The sequence below is a fragment of the Aspergillus welwitschiae genome (genome assembly GCF_003344945.1).
Source record: "Aspergillus welwitschiae strain CBS 139.54b unplaced genomic scaffold BDQ94scaffold_12, whole genome shotgun sequence".
Lineage (NCBI taxonomy): Eukaryota > Fungi > Ascomycota > Eurotiomycetes > Eurotiales > Aspergillaceae > Aspergillus > Aspergillus welwitschiae.
The window spans coordinates 612,738-637,118 of NW_020798706.1; the positions used below are offsets into that span (position 1 = coordinate 612,738).

The 24,381-nt window shown below is 51.8% G+C and overlaps 9 protein-coding genes across 9 annotated transcripts; 5 read left to right on the plus strand and 4 right to left on the minus strand.

Annotated features, from left to right (window-relative positions):
- Nucleotides 1-1,366: 1,366 nt before the first annotated feature.
- Nucleotides 1,367-2,147, plus strand: BDQ94DRAFT_169476 (peptidyl-tRNA hydrolase domain protein; the record flags this gene model as incomplete). Its single annotated transcript, XM_026771303.1, has 3 exons — nt 1,367-1,644; nt 1,726-1,986; nt 2,060-2,147. The coding sequence occupies 3 exons, from the start codon at nt 1,367-1,369 to the stop codon at nt 2,145-2,147; spliced, it is 627 nt and encodes a 208-aa protein (XP_026627570.1).
- On the minus strand, nt 1,992-3,575 carry BDQ94DRAFT_20734 (snoRNA-binding rRNA-processing protein UTP6). The gene is made up of 2 exons (XM_026775226.1): nt 3,444-3,575; nt 1,992-3,365 (listed from the first exon to the last, which is right to left on the minus strand). Exons 1-2 carry the CDS (start codon nt 3,531-3,533, stop codon nt 2,274-2,276), a joined length of 1,182 nt encoding a protein of 393 aa, XP_026627571.1. The 5' UTR covers nt 3,534-3,575; the 3' UTR covers nt 1,992-2,273.
- A 193-nt stretch (nt 3,576-3,768) lies between these two features.
- On the plus strand, nt 3,769-7,314 carry BDQ94DRAFT_20741 (putative integral plasma membrane protein). Its single transcript, XM_026775227.1, has 8 exons — nt 3,769-3,982; nt 4,034-4,580; nt 4,634-4,760; nt 4,871-4,909; nt 4,967-5,051; nt 5,107-5,152; nt 5,203-7,010; nt 7,073-7,314. The coding sequence occupies exons 1-8, from the start codon at nt 3,944-3,946 to the stop codon at nt 7,229-7,231; spliced, it is 2,850 nt and encodes a 949-aa protein (XP_026627572.1). The 5' UTR covers nt 3,769-3,943; the 3' UTR covers nt 7,232-7,314.
- On the plus strand, nt 7,315-7,890 carry BDQ94DRAFT_20742 (uncharacterized protein). The gene has a single exon (XM_026775228.1). It carries the CDS (start codon nt 7,398-7,400, stop codon nt 7,704-7,706), a length of 309 nt encoding a protein of 102 aa, XP_026627573.1. The 5' UTR covers nt 7,315-7,397; the 3' UTR covers nt 7,707-7,890.
- A 1,087-nt stretch (nt 7,891-8,977) lies between these two features.
- Nucleotides 8,978-10,010, plus strand: BDQ94DRAFT_169479 (uncharacterized protein; the record flags this gene model as incomplete). The annotated part of the gene is made up of 2 exons (XM_026771304.1): nt 8,978-9,605; nt 9,880-10,010. The coding sequence occupies 2 exons, from the start codon at nt 8,978-8,980 to the stop codon at nt 10,008-10,010; spliced, it is 759 nt and encodes a 252-aa protein (XP_026627574.1).
- Nucleotides 10,011-10,552: 542 nt separating this feature from the next.
- Nucleotides 10,553-10,945, minus strand: BDQ94DRAFT_169480 (uncharacterized protein; the record flags this gene model as incomplete). The annotated part of the gene is made up of 1 exon (XM_026771305.1): nt 10,553-10,945. The coding sequence occupies one exon, from the start codon at nt 10,943-10,945 to the stop codon at nt 10,553-10,555; it is 393 nt and encodes a 130-aa protein (XP_026627575.1).
- A 267-nt stretch (nt 10,946-11,212) lies between these two features.
- On the plus strand, nt 11,213-14,672 carry BDQ94DRAFT_20774 (cleavage polyadenylation factor subunit CFT2). Its single transcript, XM_026775229.1, has 2 exons — nt 11,213-11,582; nt 11,649-14,672. The coding sequence occupies exons 1-2, from the start codon at nt 11,434-11,436 to the stop codon at nt 14,545-14,547; spliced, it is 3,048 nt and encodes a 1,015-aa protein (XP_026627576.1). The 5' UTR covers nt 11,213-11,433; the 3' UTR covers nt 14,548-14,672.
- Nucleotides 14,673-17,667: 2,995 nt separating this feature from the next.
- BDQ94DRAFT_141735 (putative extracellular thaumatin domain protein) lies at nt 17,668-18,775 on the minus strand. Its single transcript, XM_026765881.1, has one exon. It carries the CDS (start codon nt 18,525-18,527, stop codon nt 17,985-17,987), a length of 543 nt encoding a protein of 180 aa, XP_026627577.1. The 5' UTR covers nt 18,528-18,775; the 3' UTR covers nt 17,668-17,984.
- A 1,788-nt stretch (nt 18,776-20,563) lies between these two features.
- BDQ94DRAFT_177934 (Sec23/Sec24 family protein) lies at nt 20,564-24,380 on the minus strand. Its single transcript, XM_026773029.1, has 6 exons — nt 22,713-24,380; nt 22,569-22,666; nt 22,179-22,519; nt 21,693-22,130; nt 21,452-21,643; nt 20,564-21,383 (listed from the first exon to the last, which is right to left on the minus strand). Exons 1-6 carry the CDS (start codon nt 24,036-24,038, stop codon nt 20,749-20,751), a joined length of 3,030 nt encoding a protein of 1,009 aa, XP_026627578.1. The 5' UTR covers nt 24,039-24,380; the 3' UTR covers nt 20,564-20,748.
- Nucleotide 24,381: the final 1 nt, after the last annotated feature.

Genomic DNA, 24,381 nt, shown 5'->3' on the forward strand with positions numbered 1-24,381 from the left:
AAGGGGAGAAAAATCAGGAACAAGCCGTTATAGAAAGCTCTAGCAAGATGGAGTCACGGAACAACAAGGAAAGGCGATGAGGAAGTGAGAGGATGAGGAGGAGCGCGTATTATTTCATCAATACCCAATGACAATTGCCAGAAAATGGACACAACGAGGGACAAGCGATCAGCAGACGCAAGATTGCGATGGAGGAGCTAAAAATGGTAAATGGAGCAGGGAAGAAACAATTCCTTATCCACCAGATGAATGATGGATGGCTGGACTGCTTTTTCGCGCTTCACACAGTCAATCTGTGGTGGAGGGGGGGAAGAAAGAAGAAAGAGGAAAGGGTAGTGAGAATAGTGAGAAGATTCGAGCTCCGCGGCGTAACTTGAAAGTTACGGAAAGGTCAAAGTTTGCGCAAGTCAGTACCGGCACCATACCTGATCGGGGTGTTTTAGTGCTTCAGCAGGTCCAGCCATGCGGTGTGACTGGCTGGATCGGACCCCAGCGGCGGGTCATGGCGCACCTGGATTTTTTTCTCTTCTGGAACTGGCCGTAATTGGCATCGGTATCAATTAGTCAAGCCCGACTACTTTTGTACGAACTAGTCAAGTAGACTACACAGTAAACCAAATAACGTTAAAGACCCCTCTAAGAATATCCCTGGGCCCATGATCCCATCTTGCCATCATCGGGGCCAGATCCTTGTTGACTTGCTCCGACGGAATTCTTCCGTCTGTGGTAACTACACAAATAATACTACTAGTAACTAGCTTGGGCTAAGACTCGGAACACTTGGAAGTCAACTGACTGGCTTGTTGTTTGAAAGGCCACCTGGTGTCGGTATCGGAACCATTACTTTACCATCTCAGCCGGGTTACCGTTTGACAACCAGCGGTGACCCAACCTATCTATCTATCTAGTACTCTTTAGTCTGAAGAAACTAAAACATCCATCTTTGATTATTGATCAAGCTACTATCTCACTAAGGACTATTGCAACCGAGGCCGACCGCTACTACTGAAACTGGTGTCTACCCTACCCGTCGACGAACCGTCAGCCCGACCCTGCCGGCCACCCTACTTTTAAATTACCTGACCACTAACAAACGGGTCCTTGGTGAAAGTAACTCCGTCATATCCGTACTAAGAGCTAAGGACTTTACTCTAGCTCGGCTTCTGGAAGATCCTCGTGCTTGTTACTCGTTAGCATACCCATCCTTAATTCAATGTCCCTGTTCCTATCGGTCCTACCTGCAGCTGCGCGGCACCTCCCTTCCCCGCGCGCTGCTACTGCTGCTGCTACTGCTACTACTACTGCTACTGCTACTGCTGCGAACATGTTACGAGCGAATCATGTAAGCCGTGGATTAGAATCCATCATGGCACATGCCCGGCTTTCCCTCCCCCGTAATTTTCACCGCGTTTCCCTCGCTTGCTATTATCCCCCTTCCTCCCGCCCCACTGTCGCAACACGAACCTTTGCGTCCAGGCGAGCCGCCGCCATCTCGACACCTTCGGGCCTAGATTCGGACCACCACCTGTCGGCGGCTAGAGAATGGGCCGCTAGGCTCAATTCAAAGGCCATCACCATCCCGCGTGACATCTGCGAGATTTCCTTTAGTCGTTCTAGTGGCCCTGGAGGTCAAAACGTGAACAAGTCGGTTGCCGCCATCGGTCTGAACCAACCACTCCCATTGATTGGTGACTAACATGTATCTGTCAATGCTACTTCGTATAGGGTGAACTCGAAAGCCACATTACGAGTCCCCCTCAAATCTTTACTGCCTTTCGTCCCCGAACTTCTACATGCCCCGCTGCAAGCGTCTCGATACGTCGCCGCGAAATCCCAGATTCTGGTCATTCAATCGGATGAGTCGCGCAGACAGACCGCCAACGTGGAGGCTTGCTACGATAAGCTCCACCAGGTCCTCAAGAGCATAGCAGAGGACACGATCCCCGGAGAGACTTCGCAAGAACAACGTGACAAGGTACAAAAATTGTATGTATTTCCTCCTCGGGGTATTTAGGATCCACTTTGAGGAACATGCGAACCTCGGACTGATCTAGCGCAGAAAGAAAGCTGCAAACGAAGCCCGCATCAAGTCGAAGAAATTGCACAGCAGCAAAAAGAGCAGCCGACGGGGTAGTTATGACGACTAACAAACATGCTAACTTTTCATCACCTAATAACCAAGAGGACCTTTCCCTCATTCTCATTGCCCATTAAGCTTGCGACGGAAAAAGCCCGATAAACGCCGATGAATGATTTAGTAAAAAATGTAAGCTCTATGCTTCCTGTACAGTGCGTTCCGCATTACGGATAGTGGCCGAAATCGCCTTTTGGAGGGAGGCATCCACGCCTTCTGTCTTCTCAAGGGGCTGTAGCCAGCTGACGATCTCCTTGGCGACGTTGGGGTTATTCCGGTACTCCTTGAGACGGGCAAATGACGCACTAAACGCACGTGGGAATTCGGGTGAAGTAACCCGGAGTCCAGCGGTGGGGAATTTGATGTAGCAGATTTGCGTATGAGGACTGTTTGGCTTGGTCTGCTGCATCACGTCGACCACATGGCCGAGAATCTTGTGCAGGCAGGGCAGATCGTCAAACTCGACCGCCATATCGTAGAATTCATGACCGAAACGGTCGTCATTTTTGAAGTTCTTCATGGCCGTATCGAAGATGGCGAGAGGGATAGCACCACTCAGGGCTGGGGTGTTGGCAAGGTTGTCCAAAGCCACTTGATCCACACCGCCATCCTCTCCAGCACCGGGGTTGATATCTTCTCCAGTGATCTTGGGCATAGCAATCATGTCGGCATCTAAATCGTCCTCCTGCGCTGGCTTCGGGGCTTCGATCGGCTTATCGAGACCCAAGATCCGCTGTCGAGCAACCAGCTTGGCGATATATATCAATTCCAGTTTGGCATAGTGGAGCCACAGCTTCTTGGAGCTTTTGCAGAAGCGCAAACCGCGCTGCATGTAACCCCTAGATTGTGTCATATCCGCATGCTCATCCACAGAGTACTGCGCAGCATATAGCCACAAGTCGACGTTGGCGGGATGTAACCGCAAGGCGTCCGTAAGGATGGTCGAGACCTTTTTGTAGGCTTTCTGTTGTTTCGCGTATTCAAGGTACTGCACCCACAAGCCCACATCACCATGAAACTTGCGAGTTGCGCGGTCAAGGATGAAGAAGATGCGCCTTTGCCCAGTGTATCCTGCTGATCTGATTCCCAACCGCTTCACCCTCTTCCGGCGCAAGGTGTCTAGGTTCATCTCGTATTGCGCATATCGGACGAAGTCAACAGGCAGGGCGCCACGTGCATTCAGCTTGTGCTCAAAGTCGGACCGTTTCTTGATGATGGCTGTAATTTCCTCCTGCAGGCAGATCAAACGGCATGTCAGTTTCCTAAGCGCATCGATGTGGGTAGATAATGATCATGGGCACCAATTTACCTTGGAGAAGATTTTCTTCCGCTCAAACTCCTTGAGCTCAGGGACCGACTTCTCCAGAAAGAAGCGTGCCTTATCGGTAGCGGCTGACATGATTGCTCTGGAAGGGTTCAGCAAGTAGCGACTACAGCAGTTCCTTTGCAACCCAGAAATCCAGCCAGAACCAGACGATAGGCAAAAAAAGTTGTCGGCATCCCGCACGAGATCTCCGCCCAGGGACCTGGCCGCCTGCCTGATCGGGGCTAGTGGCTGGAGCGCGCCGCCCGCGTGTTGCCGAGCCTCGCTCCGAAGGTCATCCCATCATCTTGTCTCTCACCTTCAGGGGAATCTTGGGCTTCTCGCTGTCGGGATTCTTTGTACGACCCGCTCTTTCGCTTTTTCTTTTCCCTTCTTATTTCGTTTCTCTTTCGTTGACGCTCATTTTTATCCCCCTTAGTCTGTTTTTATTTTAGCTTATTCTTCTAATTGGCTGGAGTCCGTGCTCAGTGCCTCCCTGTGCTGCCATGGCACCCAGATATAAAGATGGGGATGCCGTTGTGGCGGTTAGTGTCTCTGCACTTCGCGGTTTGTCAAGCTAATTGACCATTTCTCAGGTCAATGGAAAATGGATCTCTTGGGCGCATACGGCAGTGGCCTACACGGCCTTCTTCAGTGCCCTGGTAGTGGGAATGTCCTTGCACTTCCACAAGATTGTCCAGAACGAACACTACGGCTACCCTGATGAATGGTTCCCTTCCGTGTCGGCCACTATCGGTGATCGCTACCCTGAACGCTCTTTCTTCCAAGTCTTCATTGCCATTACTTCCGGCCCTCGTTTCGCCCTCGTCTTCCTTTGGTACCTCCTGACTGCCCGCCCCAATTCCGCCCTGCCAAAGCTGGTTGCTGGTGTGGGCTTGTTCCGGACATTCACGTGTGGAGGCTGGACTTATGTTACCTCGACTGATGATCACGACTGGCACGACATTTTCATGATCTCGTACCTGGTGGCAACCTTGCCCTGGACTCTCGGCTGCCTCGCCCTCAGCCCGAACAACCGCCGCGCTGTCAAGTACCGCAAGATCTTGGCCAGTCTGTTCTTCGGCACTCTGGTGCCCTTGATCTACTACTTCATCCAACACAAAGTGCACAAGGTTCCTGGGGGTAAGATTGCATGGACGCCGCTGCTGTGGATGACATTGTTGACCTTTGGCTAGCTTACACGAGATACGCCTTCTTCGAGTGGTCGCTTATTTTGTTTGATGTGGGATTCGATGCCGTCACAGCTCTTGACTTTGACGCATTCGAGATTGTTGTAAGGGATGTCAAGGGGGTTAGCAGAGGGTATGTACACTGGCTTCCAAAGTAAAGCAGAGCAAGAGAGGAAAATGTACAGTCGCCAAAAGATGGTTGTCGGTATTTGAAAGACGTGATCTAAGATTTCAAACTTCCAGGCAGTTGAAGACCACTGCGGACTCTGTCCTTGAAAAAGAGTGTGTACAATCTGTTCTCCAGACTTAACACGAACATGGCAGTTAACTCGTAGTCAGGAAGGGCAAGCCTGTCGGAAACACGTTTGGCGAGGGCTTTTTCTGGTCTGAAATCATCGATGCTGCTGCAGACGTCTACAATGGGGTACGCTTCAAACTGGGCTTTCTCTCCAATTTATGTGGTTGCTGATAAGTTGTAGTTCGTCTTCTGGACCCTCTGCACTGCCCTCCCTGTTCTCGTCTGGTGTAAGTAGTACGTCTTTTATCTGCAGGATCGCATGTCTGATTGGATGTAGACTTCCCCCTTTGGCACATGGGTATCTCCGGATATGAGGCGGCCATTGTCTGCTACCTTTCGCCCCTGCTCCTCGGTATCCCGGCCATCAAATCTGCGGCCATCAAGAACCCCCGCCTTTTCCACCTGCTCTCGCTGTCCGGACTCCTGGCATATAAGGTGCAAGACCCTGCCAACCGCCTCTTTGTTATGGGCTTCGCCGTTATCTGCAGCTGCGTGACCTGGTCCGCTAGCTTATATGCAGAGAGAGCGAACAACGTCAGACTGGAGTCCCGTATCCTCTCTTGGAGCATCGGTTTGATTATGTCTAGCGTCGCCAAGTTCGCATGCGCAACAAACAACCCCCTGTGGCCAATCATGCACGCCCAGAACGGTGGATGGAATAAGATTGGACTTCTTCTCGCTGTCCTGGCTGTCCTTCGGTCTTACCGTAGACCTGCCACGAGTGGAGGAGATTATCTGCCGTCAAGTGGCAAGAAGGGCTCTCCGTTCTTGGCCGGTCTGGGTGTTGGAGGCGTGATGTTCGCCATGCACTACCTTCTGTCGGATTCTAGTACGATGATGTCTTGGGTCTGGGAGGGATATCCGGTACGAGGCCCTATCGCGGCTCCCCACGGTGCCGTTACAATCTTTACTATGGGTGCTGGTCTCGTCTACGGCCTCTTTTATCCTTCCGTGGCTGGTAGTTGGACAGCGTTCGGACTTGGCTCTCTGGGTGCCACATTCCTTACTTGCTACAGTCACTGGACCGGATACTATGGCGGTCTTGTCCTCGCATTCTACCTTCTGGCCGTGACTCCTGTCCTCCTTTCCTCGGCCGTCAGACATTCTCCTGCATCTACTTTCGGCGTGGGCTGCATCTTGTACATCTTCTTGATCCTGTTCCACGTTTGGGTTGTTGCTTATGCCTTTGTCCCTGGTGGGTACCTCGTCAGAGAGCACACGGATTGGGTCGTGATCACCATCATGTTGTCCATTGGCGCTGGTGTCTTTTCGGCTGGGGTGTCGAATGCATCCAGCCCGAAGCCCAAGGCCGTCAGCCCTAACGGCAGAAGACAGCGGTCATACTTCATCTACGTCCTTGCAGTCCTGCAACTGCTCTCCGTTTCCATCGCGTATCTTCGCTTCCCCACTAATGACTACACCCCTTATCACAAGGACGACAAAGTTGCCACCCTTGGCATTTGGACGATCCACTTCGGCCTTGATAACGATATGTGGGCATCTGAGCGGCGCATGCGCGATGTAATCCAGGAGCTTGAGCTTGATGTGATCGGCTTGCTTGAATCAGACAACCAGCGCATCATCATGGGCAACCGTGATGTTACGCAGTTCTTGGCAGACGACCTGGGAATGTACGCGGACTTTGGGCCGGGTCCCAACAAACACACCTGGGGCTCGGCTTTGCTCTCCAAGTTCCCGATTGTCAACTCCACCCATCACCTACTCCCTTCACCGGTTGGTGAGCTTGCTCCGGCCATCCACGCCACTTTGGACATGTATGGCGAGCTTGTTGATGTTGTGGTCTTCCATTCGGGTCAGGAGGAGGATCCGGAAGACCGTCGTCTGCAAACGGAGTACTTGTCCAACCTGATGGGCTCGTCGTCTCGTCCGATGGTGCTGCTGAGTTACTTGGTCACCAAACCGCTTGAGGGCAACTACAACACCTATGTCAGTGATATCAGCGGCATGAAGGACATTGACCCCACGGACTGGGACCGTTGGTGCGAGTACATTTTGTATAAGAAGTTGAAGAGAACAGGCTACGCCAGAGTTAGCCGTGACTCGATCACCGACACTGAAATCCAGGTATGCTCCTTTGGCCTAGCTGACTTCCACAGTTCTTTCCTCTAACCAGCTATTCTTGATAGGTTGGTAAATTTGTGATTGGCGAGCCGGAACCGGAAAATGAAATGCGCATCCCTGAGGAAATGGTCCCCGAAGGCCGTCGATTCCCTACATTGTTCCGCGGCCAGGGAGTTCGTGGTCATCGGTACCACGTCTTCGACGAGCCCCGATACTGGCAATGATTGTTAGCTCTTGATTTAAGGGGCGCACCCCATTCCAGATACCTTTGAGCAACGTCGAATGTCTTTCATATACTGTTCTTGAGTATAGTTCATACGACGAGCATACCAGCATTGCGTGGCCAACTGCCCGTGGTGATCATATGTGGTCTTTTTTAAATCGTACATAATGTCATCTTTCCCTTATTGTTCTATTCAAAGTTGGTGTGCAACAGATCTGCAGCGAAGGTGTACTGTGAAGTGCTGTCACGGACTGGTCTCGGGGACGACGGGGTCACGCTCCGCCTGCTGTTGGGCTGCTTGTAAACTTAGTAGTAGATGGGGATGGCAGGAGCTGAGGGGTGGCCCTGGTTTCGTGCCTGCCCCTCGTTCTGTGGAACGTAAACTAGGACTAACCTTCACTTTCAGTGCATCCTTGACTGGGCTGTGGAATGCGAAATCGCCAATTAAGCATGTTCGCCAGGTCGATGTGACATAATCTATATGACAAGGTACGCGATGCTGGAGATTTTCCACAGTTCATGAACATCTGAGCTGATCAGCTGCACATATTATCACTGTTCTCTTGATGGTCTCTGCTGGAGCAGGTACCCTTGCAAGAGGATATAGGTCAGTCACGTCATAAGGGTCAGATCCGAGCTGAGACCAGCCGTATCGAATCATTGCCCTGGACGAGTACCACCGAGCACAATTGCAAAGTACAGAGTACATCCCACCAGAACCAGATCGTTTGACTCGGTTCCCAGGAAGCTAGATCAACACTCGAGCTACCCACAAAAGAACATTCCAACGACAATAGAAAGTAACGCTGAGGCAAGTAAGCACTTTCCATTGCTAGTTTTCCGGTTATTCGGTATCAGCAGCGCTAGGAATTTTCCGAGGAATGTACGAAGTACTTTCATTTTCTTTGTTGGTCTTCGTCCCAGTTTTGCCTTCCCTAGATGGAGGTAGTTTGACTTCAATCAGGCAACAATGAAAGAAAAGAAGGGAATTTCTTCGATTATCTTCTAGGGCGGAAATGTGTTGAAAATGTACATCGGAAAGGCCAGGGGACATCTGACAGGTGTGATGAGGGCCATGCAGAGGCGATGTTCGTCGTTCGTTTTCGCTGTCCTCGCGGGCTTCCCCGTCCCTATGCGTTGTATGCTCAGCGAACCTTAAAAGTGATGGATTCTCTTCGGACAGAACTGACTAACTAACCAACAGCACACTCTTGCGGGAGACTAGATCCTTTCAGTTCGAAGATTGTATCAGAGTGCATGAGTGCCTCTGCTCGGACTTGGACGAGTCTACGAAGGTTTAGGTAGGTTTAGCATCGTTGGCTTTGTTACTGACAATGCTGACGCGGGCGTATGGGTCTTTCACTTTGCGATTGCTGCCTCGTGGAAAGTGCTTGTTGATGCTTTATGGGACAAAGGAGCCATCAACAAAGGCACAGAGGCATACTTTGCGTCTATTCTATTTTTGTTGAATCAGTTACTTCATTCGATATAGGTGAAAGGAAGCTCATTCGAAACCTAGCGTGAATGAATCCCTTCGACAATGCAAGTTGTCCCAGATATATTTGACTACATCGCTCTGAACGGAGTGCCCAGGCTGACCATTTCTTTTTTCAAGTCATCCTGAGCTTACGACCATTTGGAATCGCATCCCGAGAAATTTGTATTACGAGGTGTACTTCCAGTGTGTACTCGAGCATATACTTTTGTTCAAGCTATCCATATCCGCCACTCATCAACTCAACAAGCAATGTCTGGAGAACCCGGCAAGCGGCCCAAGGCTGCGTCGCGAAAGACTTCCCTTGACTCGAACCCACCAGGGGACCAATACGTTGAGTTTGTCAATGCGGAAAATGAAATCCCGTCAAATGGTGCTGGGAGGCTTTCGGCAGGACGGGGAGCCATCTTGGCCAATGCTGCCAGAGAGTTGCAGGATGTCGCTGCTAGGCAATCAGTTGGCCATACGAGCAACAGGCCCCAACCACCACATCTGGGGACGCGAAGATCTCGACAATATGAAGAACCAGCCGTCCCGCAAACGTGGGCAATAGGATCTAAGGGCAAGCAGCATCATCGACAAATGCCCGCTCCTAAGATGGTAGCACCGACTCAATCTGGCACAGGTGATGGCTATACTTATAGTTCATATAAGCGGCCGCCTTTATTCACGCAGGCCCCCAAGAATAAGGTCCATCGGCCAAAGTCCCCTACTGATGGGCACAGTCAATTCCTAACAAGAACGTTGGATATGTTCAACAGCCGTAACGAGCCGCCTGCAGTGGAAATAGGTCCAAACCACGAAATAGACATGCCACCGACTCAGTACATGGCCCAGGAACCACCCTTCAGCGTGAATGATGGTGGAATCTCAAATCATGGTGAGTGTAAATGGATTTGGATTATTGTCACTTTACTTGTGTTGAGCATGTTCCTATGCCTCTTTCTGTACGTGTTCAAGGTTATTAGATGATGTAATGTATGTCTTGTCAGGGCGGCCTAAGTCGTTATAAGCAAACCTGTTTGGCGATATATACTGGCTGTCTTCTCAGATATTGCGGCTCCCGGGAAGGATTTGCTCGCATTCTTCATGTATCCCTTGCGTTATACATTCCCGAACTCTTTCCGATGTGCTGATTCTGGCCATGTGCTTAGGTCACGGGGGTGGATTGGCAGTCTACGAACCATATAACCCAGCCTTACATCCTTACCCGCCCCCTGACCCCCAGGGGTATGGATCTGGAGTACCGCATAGAGGTAAGGGTACCATCGACTTCTCCTTCTGAAAGTGTTGAAGTGCCCGGCTGACGAGAAATCCAGTGCCTCCAGGAGATGCGCCATACAAAATAGCAAGACAAGGTGCGAAGGCCCTAGCGAGGGAAAGACCCAGACGGCTACGGCAAAGTCTAGCAGAGCCGGAAGTACTCACTGGGGTTTTAGATGTAGCACCGAAACTGGCCACACAGCTGCTACAAAAAACGGTTCATGGTGAAACACTCTTAGAGATACAGGAGGCTCGAGTCCACCCACCACCATGGACAGCATGGCGAAACACAGCAGGGCCACATACCGAACTATACCCATCTTTGGGAGACCCGATGCCCGAGACAAGAGAACAACAAGGTCAGACTGACGGGAAGAAAGCTGGCTCACGGAAGAGCCAACCTGTTCAGGCACCACCTATTCCAAAAATAATATCCAAGGTAAATGACAGCCAGAAATACATGGATGAGCAATACAAGGAGTTTTACCCTGAAAATATACTTCACCGGATGAGAGGATACGGCGGAGGAAGTCCAAGCAGTTTGAATACCGCTTTGACTCCTAGTCAGCTTGAGCGGATACCTAGGGCTCCGCCTTTGCTACCCCAGACTGCGCCAGCACAAGTGGAACCAGCGAAGAAAGGAGAAGCGAAAGGTTCGAAGAGGAAGAGGGCTACAGAACCGGAGGAATCGGAACCACCAGCACGCTCAGCATCACCAAAACGCTCAGCACCCCCAGTACGTTCAGCACGGTTACCAACATCAGCAGGACCTGCAGTAGGGGAAGCAGCACCGGCACGCTCAGCAGCACCGAAAAGCTCAGTAGCACCAAAAGGCTCAGTAGCACCAAAAGGCTCAGCAGCACCGAAACGCTCGGCACCACCTAAACGCTCAGTACCACCTGTAGCAGGGGAAGCAGAACCAGCATCGCCACCACGGCGGATGCAAACACGAGCCATGACCAGGTGCCGGGAGAAAGAGGGTGCGAAAGCAACTAGGAAAGGTTGAAGTTGAAACAAATGGGGCAAGGCATATGTCCTCGTGTACTTAGCAGATTCTTGTAGCTTTATTCACTTTGCTTGTTAATATATGTTCTTTGTATACTTCGACGATAGTAACTATATAAATGATCTGCGATCCTAATTACCCGATAAAGAGGGTATGCAAACCGGACAAACAAGACCCGTGATGTGATGCTGCTTTGTGTCTGCCGATGTCGACCAAACAATCATCGGCATCAGCATCCTTCGCAGTCAGCCATTGCTCCATATCAGTGATTGCTGCTCAATAGGCTGGATATGTTACGATAATCGCCAACTGGTCGCGCTTCTGTTCGTCGTTACTCCGCCTGGATCGATGAGCTAAGTGAGAGCGCTTCCCGAGTGTCCGCGACAGCATCATCTGCAGCTCTCCTGGGATCGCCGCGCTCGAGAATCTCCAAGCCAAGATGTTCACCTTTACCCCTCTTCTCGGCGCACAGTCTGCGTCATCAAAGGCTTCACAATCGATCCTCGAGCTTGATGGAGGAATCAAGATCCTTGTGGACGTCGGTTGGGATGACACCTTCGATCCTCTCGACCTGCAGGAACTCGAAAAGTGAGCTCCCACTGCAGTCCTTGTATATCCATTGGAGGGGTCGATTTTCTGATATAATAATGCTAGACATGTTCCGACCTTGTCGCTCATTCTTCTAACCCACGCTACACCCGCTCATATTGGTGCCTTTGCCCATTGTTGCAAGACCTTCCCTCTCTTCACGCAAATTCCCGTCTACGCTACGAGTCCCGTCATTGCGCTCGGTCGCACGTTGCTACAGGATTTATACGCCTCTTCTCCGCTGGCCGCAACATTCTTACCCAAGGCGTCGATCTCCGAGCCCGGAGCTTCCACGGCTGCAGCTTCAGCCGCTGCGTCGGTGGCCGAAGGCGACGAAAGCACCGAAGCTACTCATGCCGGGCGCATCCTCCTCCAACCTCCTACCGCCGAAGAGATCGCCCGGTACTTCTCTTTGATACACCCGTTGAAATACTCACAACCACACCAACCGCTTCCGTCACCATTCTCCCCGCCCCTGAACGGCCTTACGCTGACCGCATACAATGCTGGACACACCGTCGGTGGTACGATATGGCATATACAACATGGCATGGAGTCGATTGTCTACGCGGTCGACTGGAACCAAGCTCGAGAAAGCGTCGTCGCGGGCGCTGCCTGGTTTGGAGGCTCCGGTGCCAGTGGAACGGAGGTCATCGAGCAGCTGCGCAAACCTACGGCGCTGGTATGCAGTACTAGGGGAGGTGAACGCTTCGCGCTGCCCGGAGGCAGGAAGAAGCGGGATGACTTGCTGCTGGACATGATCCGGAGCACCATCGCCAAGGGTGGCACAGTGCTGATTCCTACGGATACCAGCGCTCGCGTGCTGGAGCTGGCTTATGCGCTGGAACATGCCTGGCGCGATGCGGCAGGCTCTGGCCAGGGCGATGATGTACTGAAAGGAGCCGGGCTATACCTGGCCGGTCGGAAAGCTAATACTACGATGCGACTGGCAAGGAGTATGTTGGAGTGGATGGACGAAAATATCGTGCGAGAGTTCGAGGCTGCTGAGGGTGTGGATGCAGCGACTGGCCAGTCGAATACAGAAGGGCAACGGGCAGGTCAGAATCAAGGCAAGACAGAAGGAAAGGGCGTGGGACCTTTTACGTTCAAGCATCTCCGAATCTTGGAACGCAAGAAGCGACTAGAGAAGATTCTGTCCGACCAAAAGCCCAAGGTAATTCTGGCTTCCGATACGTCGCTGGATTGGGGATTCGCGAAGGACTCTCTACGTCTGGTGGCGGAAGGTGCCAACAACCTACTGCTCTTGACGGAGCCTCTGCACAAGGAGAGGATCACGGAGGGCCAGGAGAGCAACCACAGGAAGACACTCGGCAGTATGATCTGGCAGTGGTATGAAGAACGAAAGGATGGCGTCGCTCTGGAAAAGGCATCGGACGGCGAGATGTTGGAGCAGGTGCACAGCGGAGGCCGGGATCTTTCCTGGACGGATGTGCGACGTGCGCCTCTGGACGCAGGCGAGCAGCTGCTCTACCAGCAGTATCTGGCTACGAAACGACAACTTCAAGATACCTCTCAAGCAAGAGGACAGGAAAACCTGGATAATGCCGCCGACGCGCTCGACGACCGGTCAAGCTCTACATCAGAAGACTCGGAGACGGAACAACAGGGCCGCGTCCTGAATTTCTCTACCTCGTTAGCACACTCCAACCGCAACAAACTCGGCCTCAGCGATGAAGACCTTGGCGTCAACATTCTTCTACGGCGTAAGAATGTCTACGACTACGATGTACGAGGCAAGAAAGGTCGCGAGCGCATGTTCCCGTATGTGGCACCCCGAAAAAAGGGGGACGAGTTTGGAGAGTTCATCCGGCCTGAGGAGTACCTCCGTGCTGAGGAACGCGAGGAGGCCGACATGCAGCAGCGTCGGACCGATTCCCAGACCAAGCTGGGGCAGAAACGTCGATGGGACGAAACAGCGCCCCATGGACGTCGACTGTCGGGCAGTGGTGCGAAACGCCAAGCGCTTGGAGATGCGCAGAAACGGGATGTCAGCACTGCTGACGAACTGAGCCTCGCCGAAGATGGCGAGGTGGATGCTGCGGTATCTTCGGAGGATGAGGTGGAGGGACAGAGCTTTGAGGGGCCAGCGAAGGCAGTGTACGAGAAGGCTACGCTGACCATAAATGCTCGGCTGGCATATGTGGACTTTACGGGACTACACGACAAGCGCAGTCTGGAGATGCTTATCCCGCTCATCCAGCCCCGGAAGCTGATCCTGGTTGGGGGTATGAAACAGGAGACGACCGCGTTGGCGACCGAATGCCAGAAGCTCCTGGCAGCCAAATCCGGAATGGACGTTTCGGCCGCAGACTCGGCAGTCATCTTCACGCCGGTCAACGGCGAAGTTGTTGACGCCAGCGTCGACACCAACGCATGGATGGTCAAGCTGAGCAACAACTTGGTCCGGCGTTTGAAGTGGCAGCACGTACGCAGCCTGGGAGTGGTCACGCTCACGGCGCAGTTGCGGGGGCCGGAACAGGCCGTCCTGGAGGACTCCACGGAAGAGAACCCCAGCAAGAAGCCAAAGCTGTTGGAAGAGGAGAAGAAGGAAGAAGGAGGTAGCACCGAGGTCGCGACGAACGCACCACCAGAGGGGGTTAAACCATCAGCTGACAAGTCCGAGGTGTACCCACTGCTGGATGTGCTGCCGGTCAACATGGCGGCGGGGACGCGATCCATGACCCGGCCGCTCCATGTGGGCGACCTGCGGCTGGCAGATTTGCGCAAGATCATGCAAGGGGCCGGACACACGGCGGAATTCAGGGGCGAGGGAACGCTCCTTATCGATGGGATGGTGGCAGTGCGGAAGTCGGCGACGGGGCGGATTGAGATTGAAGCATCGGCGCAGTCTGCGGCGGCGACGAATCTGGGACGAGGAGGAGGGAGCTTTTTGGCTGTGAAGCAGAAGATTTATGAAGGATTGGCCGTTGTGTCGGGGAGTTAGCTGCAGCTGCAACGAACCGGTTCGTCTCGATGTTGGATTATACCAACCAAGTAGGTTAAATACGACATAAGATAGTTATCTACCCACTATCCTTACCTATTGAATGTAGTATATGATAAATGCCATGAACTTTTGGCCCGTCAGCGAAATCCTCCGAATAGCCCTGTGTAATCTAGCCCCCATAAGCTGAGCATGCAGGTAAGTATACCGGGAGTCAGCATTGTAAATCAATGGCACTCATCACACCATCATACTTGGTAGTATAGATGAACACAACCGTGCACTACTAATACATATCTATCTACTCCGTCAGTCTATCATTTAGCTACTATAAATGGATATAATATGTCTTAGTCCTAACAAGCCACATTCCTGCCTATGTTACTTTACCCCTTTTCCTGCCCCAGATCCCGAAGTAAATCAATAGTCGCGGGAGGTGTTTCTGGAAGGGCTAGATCTATGATCTAGGTAAGGCCAGACCAGGGGGAGGCGGGAACTAGTTGTGTCAGATGGTGATAGTGTCGATTTTGTGGGAGGAGTCTAGATTGTATATGTAGATATTTTTGGTAGATGCTATATACTTTGTAGTGAGTACATGGAGTGTCTAGTAGTAGTATGGTCTGGGTGAATCAGGGGGAGTCAGTACTATCATCTATCTACTTAGTCTAGGTTTGGTGTGGTGGCCGGTAATACACCTAGTAGTTGGGGTTGTTCCTGGATTTAATTAACCAGTACTAAGTAACTGTATATGTTGGGAGTCGTGTTAGTGATTAGTTCCAAGCCTGAGGTATCTATCTATCTATCTACCCAGTCAGTCAGTAACTAAGTAAGTACTGAATATTACTCACCATGAGATCAATCTGTCTCAGATGTCAGCTTCACAGTAGCTCAACTAGTATTGGAAGTGGAACCTGCCATTCCTTGATTGCGAGCAGGAGCAAACAGGAATACTTTGTCTTACAGGTACTCTGCAAGTAACTTCGTAAAAAGACAGCAAGATCGTGATCCCAACCACCAACAGTAATCAGTACCTCCATCCATCCGTGAATAAAATATCCATCAAGGCAACAATAAACGAGAGAGAGGCAGGGTTCCCCTCATCACGGCCTTCCCTCGGATCCGTCGGATAAATCCCATTCCCCCCCTCCCCCCACCTCCACCACACATCACCACTGACTGACCTCCAAAGACCATTGTCCAGAGCACCACACCATCACCAACCACCAAAACCAAGCAACATGCCCATCAACTAGTCTAAACGATAGACAAGAGAAGTACTGCTAGGAGGAGGGGTAAAACATATGAAACACATCCAAAACACACCCACTAACCCCCCACTCACCATCAGCAGCACCAGCATCAGCACTTAACAGTAACTAAGAGTAACCCACCACGTCAACCATCAAACATCCCCTCTCTCATTGGATAGCATAGAAAAATGAGTGACACCCATGACATACGTAACGACCCTCTGGTGGACCTTGAGTGGACAGACAGCCCAAAAATCAATCGAGACGATGGATTTTCCCCCCCGATCTTTGAATCTTGAATGGACAATGCAGCGGATCCACGCTCGACCAATGGGATGTGGGGATCCATGAGGGATAAGGTTAGTGATGTGGCCAATTATATTGAAGAAATTGGGATAGGGCAGTTACCGCTTTGCCTTAGGCTGTTGTTCATCGTTGCTTGGTTGGGTTCTTCAGCGGTTAGAGAGTAAGTATGTGTGAATCTGTTCATTTGTTTTAAGTATGGAGTAAAAAAATCATGTGTATGGAAGATGGAATAATACTATTCTATCTTCTTTGGGAAGTGTGCAAGTTGGCTCTGGCTGCCTAAATTGGCTGGTCATGAATTTTTTTTTTTTTTGGTCGTGTTCTTTCGGATGTTGGTACTTTACGTATGCGCCACTTTCTTTCTTTTTTCTCCCATTTCCTATTTTCTTTCTCCCGTTTTCGCCTCGTAAGTAACCGCGGGATTGAAGAACCCAATTTACACCCACCACTCACCTATAGTACTTCCGTAGACTGACTGAACTGGCTGACTGATTGACTTTACTATAGTGAGGTTCGGCACATGGGAGGGTGAGAATCCCGCGCTACTTTCTTGCCTCCTAACATCGCCATCATATGGGATACTTTTACTCAGTAACCAAGTTTTTTTGCTCACTAATCAAATTATTCTCTACTGTAGTTAGTATTTACTGACCACACAAAAGAAACACCACGTAGTGGGTTATTCATTTAGTTCACCTAGAGAATTACTCACACTATGTGTCACCCCCCCAATATCCATGTCGGGCACCCCCCCTCCCCTCAGCCGAGCAGAGAAAAAGAAAGTCTAGAATCTCCCCAATTTCATCGGTGAGAAAAGAAAGAACAGAACAGAACAAACAAAAGTGGGTCCCGGTCCAGCCCAATCGATGAATCTGAACTTGGGCTGGGAGGCGCCGCCTATTGTGGGATTCGGGCCCCACTTTTGAGAGTGTCTTCACGGATCCACTGTGGCTGATTTTTTGCCTGTCCGGTGTCCACACGGTAGTTACGTAGTTGTTTGCTGGGCGACTTGCTTACTGTGTAGGTGGGAGGGGAGAGGGGAGGGGGGGTGAGTCAGTGTCTGCCTCCTGGGGGGTGGAATGAGTGAATGGTATCTAGGTCGGAGGCAAAAAGTAGGTGTAGATGTAGGTAGGATGCATAGTTCCTGCATTTAGCTATTGCTATTGTTTCTTGTCATCTGTAGGTGGGAAATAGGGTATTTGATCTGTCAGATTGGGGGGCGTAGGTTGTCAGAACTGAACTGTGAATTGTTCTGAAATGGATTATGAAGGAGATTATTCTGTGTGTTTGATTGTAGGGATGAAGGTTGTAATGGTGTGTGTGTGACTGTGTTGGTTGGTTGGTTGTATTCCTTCTAGAGTAATAATATTACTCCCTGTGGTCTGGGATAAGTCAATAATATTTGAAAAAAGACAATTACACCGGTTAGACTTCTGACAGGTCAGACATTGATTTCAACTGTCAATTATTGATCAAGGTACTTCGTATAGGTATTTCTGAGGTATACCACATGTCCGTAGGAAAAGAGAAATAGGAGAGAGAAGAGAATACAAGGAAGAAAATAATCTTGAGGAAAAGTAGATTGTTTGTAGTTTTTTTTTGTTCTATCAAACAGCAAGTCTATAGGCGTAATTCATGTGATCTCAAATCACTACATACATAACCGCATAGCACAGCAAGCGAAATCCACCAAAGGTGTGATTCACGAAGCGAAAAAAGTGAGTGTTGTGTGTTCTGCTTTGTCTTGTGCAACTCATCCAGGAGGCAGATCAAGTCAATCTATACATGAGAACTCAAAACCAAGCCCATCCGACCCATGGTATATTCCAAAAAGAAAAAAAACTCCATCTCTTTTGAATCCGATTGATTGAGGAGATCCGTTTAACCCAGAGTAAGAGTGAACTGGGTGTCAATGGGGCAGCCGTGAGTAGCCTCGTTGTCATCGGGCTGGAGGTAAGCCTCAGCGCACGCAGTGTCACCAGCCTCGCAGTTGACAGAAGGGCAGTTGTCACCCTCCTCGGAGGGAGTGACGGAGAAACCGTACTTGGTGAAAGCGGAGTCACTGCCGAGGTTGATGCAGGACATGTCCCAGTAGATGGTGTCACCATCCTGGGTGTACTCGAACTGGAGGACATCGGACTGGCTCTCAGTGGTGGACAGCTTGATGGAGATACCACCACCGTTGTCGTTGGTTTGCCAGGATTCGGAGTAGCTACCACCGCCCGCAGAAAGGGTATGCATGTTACTGACTCTATCAGAAACAGACCACGCGTAGACGGTAGTGTTGCTCATGTTGTTGGAGATGGAGACGCCGCCGGAGCCAGAAGAGGTACCGTTGCGACGAACCATGTTGTTGTTGACGGAGTGGGGAAGAGCCGTGGCAGCGGTGGCCAGAGCGGCAGTAAGGATGGTCTTGAAGAACATTTTGATGAGATTTGTTTGAAGAGATTGACTCAAAAAAGATGAGATTTTGGGTTGTCAAGAAAGACTGTTGTTGGTTCCTCTGAAAAAGAGAAAGTGGTTTGTTGTATGTGTAGTAGTAAAGTCCAAAAGAGAGAGGACTAAAAGGAAGGCAGACTAGTCTGATCGACAGACTAAAATCAGATGTATCAAAAAAGAGAGAGAATGACAGGTCAGACAAAGCTGATCAAGAGAGTGTCAGTGGATTTGCTGATGGATTGAAGAGGAAGCAAAAGGTGCAGCGAGATGCATCCTTATATAGCTTTTTGCGGCGGCAAGGCATCCAACCGTCGGCGAAGAGATCGGCTAGTGCTCATACTGCTGTTCCTGCTGTTCCTGGCCGTTTCAACGAATCGCCGCCAGAGGCGCAGGGGTAAAAAGTTTGTTTGGCTTCGGGGTCCACATGGCCACTGACGTGGATTGGAGTGTCCCTGGCGAGCCATTGAATTGCATTTTTCTTTTTTTCTTTTTCTTTTCTTTTCGCCATTTCCAAGTTGTGCTGGAAGTTGGGCGCAGGTGGAGAAGAAGTTCCTGGAGACGCCACGAGACGGAATCCACTGCCATCTGCCATCATCTGCCATCCATCGTAGTCACTCCATTAGGGTATTGTGGAAGTGGTGCATTTAGTGTGTGTGCGTGTGTGTGTGTGGGTGCTGACAGCGCCTGCAGTGGGTGTGTACCCTCTACAGTACTTACTTCTGGAATACACTCATCACTACCTACTACGTAGTTACCTTGTCCCTAGTCCACTTAGTATACTCACTACGTCTAGACCTCGATCCATCCACTAGATACATAACGGATACTTGTCTAGATTCTCCCCTCATTTCAGTTCTTTCATTCTATGCCAATCCCATCCAATATGAACAATGAAATCTTACACCACCAAACCTATAGTCGTAGCCATGACTATAGTCAGTCATATTGATCCCAAAAATAGGCACTCAATAATTCTCCCTTTTACCCCCCGAACCACAGCACACCCAGCATGGCAGCGACCCAATTCCATTCCTTTCTTTCGCCCATTCATCCATTCAGTCGTTGACTGCACTCCACAAAACCCCAACTTCGCCTTCCTCTGGGCACGAAAAAGTCAAAGTGGTGTACCAACCTTCGGAGGCCGTGGAAATACATCGCCCCCTGTCCCGATGCGTGGTAATAACTGCCCTTAGTAATAAGCCGTGTGTGCACACAAGCCCTGCACTGTTCCAGACTTGAGATCGGAACCAGTCTTTTCGATCCATCCTCACTGACTGATTTGACTGGTGTGGATCAAAGAACTTCCCCCATGGCAATGGCAATGGGGGCAAATCCTTCAGAGGGGGAAAAAAAGAACGCACTGCATGGGTCCTGTCTTGGTGCTTCTCATCCACGGATCGGAATTCTTCGCTTGTCGTTTGTCCTGCCTTGCCTGTTCTTTTTCGCTGCTCGTCCGAGAGAAAGAAACTGAGTAAGCAATTCAAACCATTATCCCGGTGTTGCCATTGTGTTCCACTTGCAGTTGTCTGATTCCACCAACGAATCTGCCTACGCAATCCGAGCACTTGGTGGAGCGGAGTTCGAACCACACTCACTCACACTGTTCAAGTGCTTAGGCCACCACCACCACCCACTAACTACTAACTAATTCTAGTCTCCGAACCTAGTCCGACCTTATTCTGTACTGAAAAGTCTTCGATTTGGATGCGAGAGAAAGTCTAGAACGTGGTGATCTAGTTTTGTGGTCTTTCTTTCTTCCCCCTCTACTGTGAATTCTTACCCCCCTCATTGCCCCCCTCTTCTTGGGGTTCTCGTATGCCTATCCTCTCTGGGAAGGTATTGCCTCTTTACTGTACATCTTTTTTCCTTTCTACATGGTCCGATTGTGGTTGGCACACAGACACTTGCGCATCCACCTGCTATTACGCCATACCTGCCTCTTTCTACTTGCCTACTGCTACTGCCACTGCTACTACTTGCTGGGCATGGTCTGATCGCGAGAAAAGACCCTGAAAAGGATCCCAAGAATCAAACTGAACGGAACTGAACCCTTTCTGTCAACGCTCTTCTCAACCGTGGTATATTGCAAGTCACTGCCGCTTCTGGAACAAACCCCTCTCTTCCAAATTCTTTCCCTTGAACCATACCAAAATATGTGTAGAAATGTTCCCTGTATCTGTCTTCCCCCACTCCCACCCCTACTATTCTACCAGTATGGCGCTCGGAGACCCGCCAAACTCGTCAATCCCCCCTCCCCCGCTGTGTCCTCGCGTTTGCGATGCCCCGCCAGCTCCAGGTTGATTTGCCGGTGAATGTGTACCAGCCAGTCCACTGAGCTCTGCGCCTCGTTGTTGCGGTCCTCCACCAGCATCCGCGCAAACTCGTACTCCGCCCCGTCTAGACCCTGACGCGCCAGCTGGATCGTCACGGCCTTGGATCCCCGGATTGTTGAGAAGTACTGCAGTAAATTGCGCACCTGCGCGTTCAAATGCGTCTCCAGCACTGGGATCGTCGATATCTGTGGACTCAACCCCTGCAGCGACGTCTGGCCCTCGCCGAATAGGTCCTCCAGGAGGTTGGGCGACACATGCGAATGCAGCCACAGCAGGCACTGCTGCCCATTATCCACCAGGTACGCCCCGCCTTCCTCAATTTTGGAGAAGCTGGCCCGCAGCGAGGGGGGCACTTGCAGTTGTCCCTGTTCGTTGGGGAATCCGTCGGTCGGCTGCATGTTGTGGATCGGAATTATGCGGGGGTACAGGTACAGTGACAGCTCCGTGCACCCGATGGACCGCAGCATCCGCATGTCGTGAATGCGTCGATCCGACGCCTCTTGTCCGCCTGCATGCTGTCAGACAACCGCGTTTTTCCGATGGACGGTGAGTGAAAAGGGAATTGAGGGGTCTTACCTTTGATTGCCCGCGACTTGATCAGGCTGAGCATGTACATCGAGAACTCTTTCAAGTTCTCTGGCAGCACCAATTGCCCGGGAGGATGAGATCCGGAGAAGATCTTGCGGTATCCGCTGAAGATGTCCACCGTCTTCTCGGAGACACCAGCCCGGATGTCCTTGAGGGACTTGTCTAGGGTCTTGGAGGCCGCTGTAGTTTCATTAGCATTTATCGTTCCTGCCGACAGTAGCAAACATACCATCCTTGGCCACCATGGCGACCACTGCGTCTTGATCCACGAACTTCATCGTCTCCATACCACCCTCATTGACTGCAGCCACGGTGTTGATGCACCGCACCCGACGCTGGCCATTAGCCGAGGTATACAGCAAGGCTGCCTGGAAGTGGGCATCCAGCTTCGGGTCGAGCTTTCCATCGTAGCTGAAGACTACTCCGATAGCCTTGTCAGCGTCGATGGCTCCAATCTCGAGGTCGGCTCCGAAGGTATGTTGGACAAAGTTGCCATGATAGCCCGACACCTGCAGTCCGTTCGAACAACGGACCTTCATCAGGGCCTGATAGCCCGTCTCTCGCGTGATCGCATGCGCCAATTCCTTCGAGAGCTTGCGGATATCGCGAGGTGCGTGGAAGTTCGGGTAGAAGAAGGTCTCACCGCCGGTTACCTCAGGGATGTGGCCTGCCAACGTTAGCCGTAGTCAGGCAGGGGTAGCGCGTGTCAACTCACCAATCGTAGCAACGTCCATGTATGTTCCGCTCGGTGCCGCAATGAACATGTCCAGTCCGATTCCAGCCTCGGCCAGATGTCCGGCCGTCTCACGCCATCCTGCATGCTCTGTCGTAAAGAGCTTCCTCTCCGCGTCGGTGCCGTGGACCTTGGGGTCGTCCCGTAGGGACAGCGCACCAGGGCCCCAAGTGGGCAAGCTAGCGATCGTGCCCACGATCTTACCGCCAGTCGGTCTCAAGGCGGACAAGGCCGCATTGAGGGCGGGCAGCAAGGCTGGCTGTGGGTTCTTGACATGAGAGAAGATGCTCGGGATGCGCTGCAGCAGAGAGGTAATGACATCCCTGGACTTGTTAGCTGCATAGTTCAACCACAATTATGTAAGAGACGTACTTGGATTCGTAGGGGTCAACAAACAGTCCCTCGCTGAGAGGGACGAACGGCTCCTCCAGATCGGTCATCACCATCATCTGTGCCTGATCGAGTTGTGCCTGGAATTGTAAGCTTAGTAACGACAGAGGGGCGATTCGAACATACACTCAGGTTGTAAAAGTGCACCTCTTTATCATAGGTGACAATACCAATCTTTGCACCTTCAGGTATCCGCCGTGCGGGGGCCTCATCCTCGGGGTTCTCCGTCTCCTCGCTGTACAACGCTTCCATGATACCCTTGCACACGCCCTTCAGGAATCCTTTGTTCACCGATTCCTGGCTGACATCAATCAAGAACAGCCATTGAAGACCGACGGGCTCCTTGTTCCAGTAGTCCTTCGGCACCAGGAACTCCACGGTTCCCATCATCAGCTCCGGACGCTGCATGCGGTCGATGCGCGAGCCGGACGGGTCCAGCGGGGCAAAGTATTCCGGTGGCACATCGTTGGGGAATGTGCACATGTTACAAACAAACTTGTTCCCTCCGGAGCGGAACGACATGAAGGGATTGATATACGCTCTGCACCGGCGGCACCGCGGCGGCCCGGCATCGCCAAAGTCCAGTACCGGAATCGGCTGCTCGCCGTCTAGGCGCGCCAACGGCTGCAATATCATGCCCAGAGGAAGGCCCGTCGAGGAGAGGAAGTCGGAGGTGGATGGGATGTTGTTCAAGGTGAGACGGGCGTACTTGGGGGACGAATTGCCCTGGTCGTGGGCGACGAACGGAACCGCCGCTGGAGGGGGAAGATGCCGCTCCATCGTCGGGTACACATGGTTGAAGTAGTATTGTGCGGGCAAATCGCGAGACCGGGGAATGCTAGGGATCTGTTCCGGATCGACCTTCCCTTGTGTTGGAACTGCACCGGCACCACCTCCGAACGCTGGGTTCACGGGGGCGGGAATGCTCGCGGCGGGCGAGATGGGACGAGGTGCTTGGTTCAAGCCGGTGTTCAGGAACTGAGAGGTTGGCTGCATGGGATCCTGGGGGGCGGCCGCGAACGGTTGCGCGACTGATGCCGAAGCACCAGCAATCTCGTGGTGCGCATGCCGATGCTTCTTCTTGCTCGACCTGGCCGCTCCTCCTTCACCTCCCATTATTCCCAAACCACTCATCTGGGATGCTAGCCCGGCCATTCCGGGGTCCACAGGGGCACCCATCGCAGCTTGCGGATCGACCTGGTGTGCGAATTGTGACGGTGGTTGTTGCAGAGGCTGCTGTGCTGGCGGGGGAGAGCCGTAGGCGGGCCATTGTTGATTAGGGGCAGGGACTCCATACGCAGCACCGGGCTGGGGAGGCGAAGGGCCGGGAGGAATCCCAGCGGCAGGATAGCCTTGCGGAGGCACTTGATATGCCATTTGATTGGGATCGGAGGGGTTTTCACCAGGCACCGGGGCCTGGCCGTAGGTATGATACATGTTGGGGTCGGCCATAGTGCTTCATAACGCGGGGGAAGCAAATCAACGAGCGTGGACGAGGGGACAGAGGGATCGATCACCGGCGAAGAGAAACCCTGTCAGCCACGGACCATCACCAAGTGCTCCAAGACGACAGCCGGGAAGGGTTTGCACCAGGAAAAGGGGAAGTATAGCAATTAATCGCAACTGACCACCTAAACACTTCCTCGTCGGAGGAGAACCCGTGGCCTTGGCCGCTTCCCCCTCTCGGCCTAGCGCCTGCTTATCTCAGCGGCCACATTTCTGGCACTGGTGGTCTATCTGGACGCCCGGACTCAGGTACAGCCAACTATAAAGTTACGACTGATTCCTAGCCCAT